At 44.3% G+C, this 8,938-nt stretch overlaps 1 protein-coding gene across 3 annotated transcripts in view; it reads right to left on the reverse strand.

Moving 5' to 3' along the window:
- unc93a (unc-93 homolog A) overlaps positions 1 to 8,400 on the reverse strand; it is a 75,954-nt gene extending 67,554 nt beyond the window's left edge. For all 3 annotated transcript variants that reach the window (XR_011886904.1, XM_072265965.1, XM_072265964.1), the window contains exon 1: positions 8,034 to 8,400. Coding sequence is in view for 2 of the 3 variants with exons in the window: in XM_072265965.1 (XP_072122066.1) it covers positions 8,034 to 8,126 (93 nt within the window). In the remaining variant the exon portion in view is untranslated. The remainder of the gene's footprint in view (positions 1 to 8,033) is intronic.
- Between the last annotated feature and the right edge of the window lie 538 nt (positions 8,401 to 8,938).

Below are 8,938 nucleotides of genomic sequence, written 5' to 3' on the forward strand. Positions count from 1 at the left end.
AAAAAGTCCTTGCTTTTCCAATTAAAAATATATCCTGTACTTCTGAATCCCTCGCACTAACTTTCCCCCCACTGACATGAGGTTCACTGGCCTGTAGTCCCCCGTCCTGTCCTTGCTCTCTCACAGGGTCCCAGCAACTCCCTCCCTTACTTCCCACAACATCCTAGGTACACCTGATTTTGCACCAGGGATTTATCCACCTCTATGTACTTCAAAACCACTAACAACTGCTCCTCCATGACATTGATACATTTTAGGGTGCTACTGTTGTCTTTGCTTGAATTCACAAACTTTCATGGCCTTCTATACAGTAAATACTGAGGAGGTGTATTCATTTAGGACCTTGTCATTTCCTTTGGCTCTCCATACTAACCGAATGATCCACACCAGGGGTGTGCGAAAAGAGCTTTTTAATCAAGGCAGCAATTGAGATTTTGAAGGCAGAGTTTTGCGGCAGTTTTTCTGATTTGAGGAGTGACCAATCAGCAAGCGACAATGCGTAAAAGGCTCCTTTCAGTCAGGTCCATGTTCAAGATTTAAAAAGCAGAACTTCAAACCAGTTTTCTCTGAGTTGGACAATTCACACCAGGGGTGCGTGAAAAGAGCTACTTTTTAATCAATAAGAGGGATTCATTCGAAAGGGCCAGTAAGAACAATTCAAGTGCAAGCAGTGTAGTCATTCATTTGAGTGTGCCGGACTTTAGAGTGGCTTTGGCTCATCAGGCTTGAGTGAGGTAGATTGTCCTGTAAGTTACTCTCTCTGTTATTTGTTTAGTGTAGTGAGAATGCCTCCAGTGGCAGTGCTTTGTGCTTAGTGTGGGATGTGGGAAGTCTGGGATGCCTCCAGTCTCCCAGATAAACACATTTGCACAGGTGTACCGAGCTACAGGTCCTGAGGGAAGGTATTAAGGAACTGGAGCTGCAGCTCGATAACCTTCACCTCATGCAGGAGAATGAGGAGGGGATAGACAGGAGCTACAGGGAGGTAGTCACCCCTAGGTTGCAGGAGACTGGTAACTAGGTGGCTGTCAGGAGAAGGAGGGGAAATGCACAGTCAGTGCAGAGTACACCTGTAGCCATTCCTTCAATAATAATTAAACAAATTTAGATACTATTGAGGGGGATAACCTACAGGGGTGGGGGGCACCACAGTGACAGGGTCTGGCATTGAGTCTGGTGCTGTGGCTCAGAAGGGCAGAGAGGTGAAGAGGACTGCAGGTCGAAAGGAGATTCTATAGCCAGAAGGACAGAGACAATGTTCTTTGGGCACGACAGAGACACCTGGATGGTATGTTCCCTCCATGGTGCCAGGGTCACAGATGTCTCAGATCATGTTCAAGGCATTCTCAAGGGTGAGGGTGAGCAGCCAGAACTCCTGGTACATATTGGCACCAATGACATAGGTAGACAAGTTGAGGAGGTCCTGAAGAGAGATTTTAGGGAGCTAGGTAGAAAGCTGAGAAACAGGACCTCCAGGATAGTAATGTCTGGATTGCTGCCTGTGTAATGTGCCAGTGAGGGTAAGAATAGGATGATTTGGTGGGTGAATGTGTGGCTGAGGAACTGGTGCAGGGGGCAGGGGTTCAGATTTATGGATCATTGGGATCTCTTCTGGGGAAGATATAACTGATACAAAAGGGATGGGTTACACCTGAACCCAAGGGGGTCTGATACCCCAGTGGCCAGTTGGCTACAGTAATTCGGGTCGGTTTAAACTAATTTGGCAGGGGGATGAGAACCGGAGTGATAGTGCTGAGGATGAGGTAGAGGTAATGTGTAGTGAGACTCCAAGCAAGTGACAGGCTGATGATGGGGCAAAGTTACTGTTAACAGGATGGGTTGCAGCATAAAAGGTGGACAAAATTGAGGAGAGTGAATGCAGGACTCTTACAGTGTTACATTTGAAAGCAAGCAGTATTTAGAATAACGTTAGAACTTGTAGCACAGTTACAGATTAGCATGTATGATGTTGCAGGTATCACTGAAACATGGCTGAACGAAGATTTTAGCTGGGAGCTTAACGTCCAAGGATACAATTTGTATCAAAAGGACAGGCTGGAAGGCAGAGGGATGGTGTTGCTCTTTTGGTAAAAAAAATGAAATCAAATCTTTAGAGAGAGGCGACATAGGGTCGGAAGATGCTGAATCATTGTGCATAGAGCCAAGGAACTGCAAATGTATAAAGACCTTGATGGGAGTTGTATACAGGCCCCTGAACAGTAGTAAGGAGGTGGTCTACAAGTTACAACAGGAGATAAAAAATGCACACCAAAAGCGTAATGTAACAGTAGTCATGGGAGATTTTAATATGCAGGTACATTAGGAAAATCAAGTTGGTACTGGATTGCAAGAGGGGAGGATTTGTAGAATCCCTACAAGATGGCTTTTTAGAGCAGCTCGTGGTTGAACCCACTAGGGGATCAGTTACTCTGGATTGGATATTGTGCAATGAACCAGAATTGATTAGCGAGCTTAAGGTAAAAGAATCCTTAGGGTTAAGTGATCATAATATGATTGAATTCACCCTGAAATTTGAGAAAGAGAAGCTAAAGTCAGTATTACATCAGTATTACAGTAAATTTAAAGGAAATTACAGAGGCATGAGAGAGAAATTGGCCAAAATTGATTGGAAAAGAACACTGGCAGGGATAATGGCAGAGCAGCAGGAAACTGAAGGAGGGGAAGGGTTGACGAAGGGTTCCGGCCCGAAACGTCGACTCATCGTTTCCACGGATGCTGCCCAACCTGCTAAGTTCCTCCAGCATGTTGTGAGTGTTGCTTCAATATAAAAGTAAGCTAGCCAATAATATTAAAGAGGATACCAAAAGTTTCTTCAGATATGTGAAGTGTAAGAGAGAGGTAAGAGTGGATATTGGACCACTGGAAAATTATGCTGGAGAGGTAGTAATGGGGGACAAAGAAATAGCAGAAGATCTGAATAAGTATTTTGCATCAGTCTTCACCATGGAGGACACTTACAATATGGTAAAAGTTCCAAGTGTCTGGGAACATGATGTGTGTTATGATGCTATTGACTTATAAGTGACTTATGTAACCATATAACAATTACAGCATGGAAACAGGCCATCTCGGCCCTTCTAGTCCGTGCTGAACGCTACTCTCACCTAGTCCCACCGACCTGCACTCAGCCCATAACCCTCCGTTCCTTTCCTGTCCATATACCTATCCAATTTAACTTTAAATGACAACATCGAACCTGTCTCTACCACTTCTACTGGTTGTTCGTTCAACACTTACTTCAAGCTCTCCTGTCCTCCCCTGATAATTGAGTTATCACTATATTCACGCGTGGAAAATATGCGCTGTGTGTTTAATATTAAATTCATTAGATAAACCCTTTTAGGAATGAAAATGAGTGTATTAGCCACTTATCACCTATATTCCGGTCGTGATTAACACCCCTCCCCAGCAACAGAATCACCAAAAACGATTTGCAGAAAAAAAATCGGCAGGTACACGCATGCGCAGGTCACGCATGTGCACTGGTGCCAGCACAAGGCTTCGTGGTCATTGTAGTCTTTCTCTGGGTAAACACAACATACTTGACTGCTACTCTTGTCCGTTGGCAACCCTACCCCCCCACCGGGTCGGCCGGTCTGCAAAAATATTGTCAATATTAAACCCGTCCACAATGCAAGAAAGGTTGGGGACCCCTGCACTAGACGGCTGACGTTTACAGCATTCCCTGTGAATGCGGAGCAGCGCATATCGGCCAGACGGGACGCATGGTGGAAAGCCATATTAAGGAGAACAGGAGGTGTATTCATTTGGGTTCCCCGGAAAAAATTGGCTGTAGCCATGGGATTGACTTAGGAGGCTTAAATCTACTGTGCCGCACCAATAGGTTTTTGGGACCGCCTGGTGAAGGAACCATTGAAATAAAACTAGAGGATAATAGCTTTAACAAAGATGAAGGTCTTGCCCTTAGTAAGTACTGGAATTCAATCATAAACAAGGTGGGACACCAGAAACCTGATTGGATGAGGACTAACCAATCAGAAGGGACGGATGACGGGAGTATATATACCAGCGAACTCTAAGTACCTCGGCATCATCCCTGATGAAGATGTTATTGAAACGTTGGTTAAAACCGATATTTGTACCCATATAACCATAAAACAATTACAGCACGGAAACAGGCCATCTCGGCCCTTCTAGTCCGTGCCGAACTCTTACCCGATCCTAGTCCCACCGACCTGCACTCAGCCCATAGCCCTCCATTCCCTTCCTGTATCGACAACATAGAACCTGCCTCAACCACTTCTGCTGGAAGCTCATTCCACACAGCTACCACTCTCTGAGTAAAGAAGTTCCCCCTCATGTTACCCCTAAACTTTTGTCCTCTAATTCTCAACCCATGTCCTCTTGTTTGAATCTTCCCCACTCTCAATGGAAAAAGTCTAACCACGTCAACTCTATCAATCCCCCTCATAATTTTAAACATCTCTATCAAGTCCCCTCTCAACCTTCTACGCTCCAAAGAATAAAGACCTAACTTGTTCAACCTTTCTCTGTAACTTAGGAGATGAAACCCAGGCAACCTCCTCTGTACTCTCTCAATTAAATTGACATCTTTCCTATAATTCGGTGACCAGAACTGTACACAAATCTCCAGATTTGGCCTTACAAATGCCTTATACAAATTCAACATTACATCCCAACTCCTATACTCAATGCTCTGATTAATAAAGGCCAGCAAACCAAAAGCTTTCTTCACCACCCTATCCACATGAGATTCCTTCTTCAGGGAAGTATGCACCATTATCCCTAGATCCCTCTGTTCTAAAGCATTCTTCAATGCCCTACCATTTACCATGTATGTCCTATTTTGATTAGTTCTACCAAAATGTAGCACCTCACATTTTTCAGCATTAAACTCCATCTGCCATCTTTCAGCCCACTCTTCCAACTGGCCTAAATCTCTCTGCAAGTTTTGAAAACCTACTTCATTATCCACAACGCCACCTATCTTAGTATCATCTGCGTACTTACTAAGCCAATTTACCAGCCCATCATCCAGATCATTAATATATATGACAAACAACATTGAAGTCAGTACAGATCCCTGAGGCACACCGCTACACACCGTCCTCCAATCTGACACACAGTTATTCACCACTACTCTCTGGCATCTCCCATCTATCCACTGCTGAATCTATTTTACTACTTCCATATTAATGCCTAACGATTGAACCTTCCTAACTAACCTTCTGTGTGGAACCTTGTCAAAAGCCTTACTGAAGTCCATATAGACAACATCCACCGCTTTACCCTTGTCAATTTTCTTAGTAACCTCTTCAAAAAATTCAGTAAGATTTGTCCAACATGACCTTCCACGCACAAATCCATGTTGACTGCTCCTAATCACACCCTGTCTATCCAGAAAATTATATATACCATCTCTAAGAATATTTTCCATCAATTTACCCACCACTGACGTCAAACTCACAGGCCGATAATTGCCAGGTTTACTCTTAGAACCCTTTTTAAACAATGGAACCACATGAGCAATACGCCAATCCTCCGGCACCATCCCCGTTTCTAATAACATTTGAAATATTTCTATCAGAGCCCCTGCTATTTCTACACTAACTTCCTTCAAAGTCCTAGGGAATATCTTGTCCAGACCCAGAGACTTATCCACTTTTATATTCCTTAAAAGTGCCAGTACTTCCTCTTCTTTAATCGTCATACTTTCCATAACTACCCTTCTTGTTTCCTTTACCTTACACAATTCAATATCCTTCTCCTTAGTGAACACCGAAGAAAAGAAATTGTTCAAAATCTCCCCCGTCTCTTTTGGCTCCGCACATAGCCGTCCACTCTGATTCTCCAAGGGACTAATTTTAACCCTCATTATCCCTTTGCCACTAACATAACTGTAGAAACCCTTTGGATTTATTTTCACCTTACTTGCCAAAGCAGCCTCGTATCTTCTTTTAGCTTTTCTAATTTCTTTCTTAAGATTCTTCTTACATTCTTTATATTCCTCGAGTACCTCATTAACCCCAAGCTTCCTATATTTATTGAAGATCGCTCTCTTTTTCTGAACCAAGTTTCTAATATCTCTTGAAAACCACGGTTCTCTCAAACTTTAAACCTTTCCTTTCAACCTAACAGGAACATAAAGATTCTGAACCCACAAAATTTCACCTTTAAACGACCTCCATTTCTCTGTTACATCCTTCCCATAAAACAAATTTTCCCAATCCACTCCTTCTAAATCCTTTCGCAAGGTTAGCCTTTCTCCAATCAAAAATCTCAATCCTAGGTCCAGTCCTATCCTTCTCCATAATTACACTGAAACTAATGGTATTGTGATCACTGAACTCGAACTGCTCCCCAACAAATACCTCCGTCACCTGCCCTGTCTCATTCCCTAACAGAAGATCCAACACTGCCCCTTCTCTAGTCAGTACCCCTATGTATTGCTTCAAAAAACTATCCTGCACACATTTTACAAACTACAAACCATCCAGCCCTTTTACAGAATGGGCTTCCCAGTCTATGTGTGGAAAATTAAAATCTCCCACAATCACAACCTTGTGCTTACTGCAAATATCTGCTATCTCCTTACAAATTTGCTCCTCCAGTTCTCGGTCCCCATTAGGTGGTCTATAATACACCCCTATAAGCATCACAACACCTTTCCAATTCCTCGATTCCACCCAATTGGGCGAAAGCAGACTGAGATTCGGAGCAGGCGTGGGGAGGAAGTCTTTTCTAAAGTTTTCGGTTTTTTTCATCGGCGTCGAGAGAGGCAGGACTGCGCAGGCGTGTGACGTGGTGGAGGGAAACGAGGAAGATTTAATAGGACTGAAATCCTGATTCGAGTTTAATTGCGAGAAAGAAGACTGAGATTCGGATCGGGAGTGTGGAGGAAGCCTTTTCATCGGCGTCGAGAGAGGATATACCCAGCTGGAAGCCCGAGAAGAGTTTATACGTCACATGCGCCGGGAATGCACGAGATCCTTTTTCACACTAAGTGTTAAAGTTTCCAACCTCCGCATCTCATCGCCCACTCTGACCACCTTCCTTCAGCCCTTCGCCTCCCTTCCTGTCCAGCACCGTCTGCCCACTTCGCCGGCCACGTCCGCGCATCGGACGGGAGCCCCGCCTTGCACTGGCCAGTAAGAGGGAACGAATGTCAGCCGCTGCGTGGGAATGGCGTCCCCCGCAATCCTGATTTAGAAAGGTTCCCTTGTCTTCCCTGGCTTGTTTTTAACACATTCACGCAGATGTCCTCTCCCCACCTCTCTGGTCTAAAAGCGCTAAACTAATTGTAGTGTTTCTACCGACGCCGGGAAAGGATTTGATCTGAAATTAACCTACACGTATTTATAGAGAATTCAATTCGCATATAGTGTTCTTTAACTTCTATAATTTTAAGATTGGAGTTGGTTGCCGGATGATCTATATCGCTATGGGTAACAGCCCCGTAGTGACAGGTTTCTGTTTGTGACGGATCATTTTAACTATCAGCCAGGGCATGTTAAAGGTCTGCACACTGCGAACCGAGCGGCGTACTCACGTTGTTGTATACAATAGAAGCAACACACATCAAAGTTGCTGGTGAACGCAGCAGGCCAGGCAGCATCTGCAGGAAGAGGTACAGGTAACGTTTCAGGCCGAGACCCTTCGTCAGGACTAACTGAAGGAAGAGTGAGTAAGGGATTTGAATCTCCCCCTCCCCCTCCAACTTTCAAATCCCTTACTCACTCTTCCTTCAGTTAGTCCTGACGAAGGGTCTCGGCCTGAAACGTCGACTGCACCTCTTCCTACAGATGCTGCCTGGCCTGCTGCGTTCACCAGCAACTTTGATGTGCGTTGCTTAAATTTCCAGCATTTGCAGAATTCCTGTTGTATACAATAGAAGCTTATCTCGGGGCAAAGCTATCAATACTTAAAAGAAAACGCATTATATATTCCAAATTATAAATTTGCACCCCTCCTGAAATCGAAAATTGAAAGTTATATTGAAGTATTAAGTTTATTTTACTGGAAATAGATACCTGGACAGTTTGAAGCCCTCCGTAAGCAGTAAACAGCAGTAAAAACCCAAAGCTCACAACAACGGCATTCTTTGTTTCTCTAGTAATTTTCATCCTGCTGATTGGTTATTATCCGAGTGATTTCAATCCCGCTAGTTAAAACCGAGCGACTCCTGAGACCTTAGAAACGTGCAAGGAACGGGGTGAAATAGTCCTACGGTGAACTGCTCTCCGGGTTCGCCTCGTTTGATATGCATGTCAGCTAGATGACCTTGATTGGATGACAAAGTTCACATGTAAGCGATTGTGTATATTGTACTGGAAATTTATTATTTTGGTGACGAAATCAGTTAACTGGTATTGCAATAACCCTTGTAAGAGCGGAAGTATTTTCTTGCTCTGGTTCTGTCATGGGAACCACTAGTATTTCACCGACTGGTTTCCTTACGTAAGTTACACTAGTCCACTCACCAGCCGGCACGGTGTGGTCGCGGTTCACCAATCGATTCACTCGTCTTCGCGCGTTAGTATCTGAATTGTGTCTCTTTACGTAATAGCATCGTAACTTTGCACAAATTTATCACAAGGGGTATTATTCCACCCTAAGGCAGACTATATGCACTTGAACACAATGTTCAAGTTTCAAGATTGTTTATTGCTATTCTTCAGCAAAGGAGAGCGAAATGATTTTGTAAAAATCGGGATAGAACGAGGGAGGATCTGAGCAGCAGGTTCTGTCGGGGAGGGGCGGTGGGGATGACCCAGCCTAGGAAACTGACTCTGACTCTGCGACGCAGAAGGTCAGGAGGGGAGAAGTGGCGGGCTGTAGTGATAGCAGATTCGCTAGTTAGGGGGACAGAAAGGCGAGAACGAGATTCCCAGATGGTATGCTGCCTTCCGGGTGCCAGTGTCCGGGACATCTCGGA

This window comes from Mobula birostris, chromosome 8 (genome assembly GCF_030028105.1).
Source record: "Mobula birostris isolate sMobBir1 chromosome 8, sMobBir1.hap1, whole genome shotgun sequence".
Taxonomy (NCBI): domain Eukaryota; kingdom Metazoa; phylum Chordata; class Chondrichthyes; order Myliobatiformes; family Myliobatidae; genus Mobula; species Mobula birostris.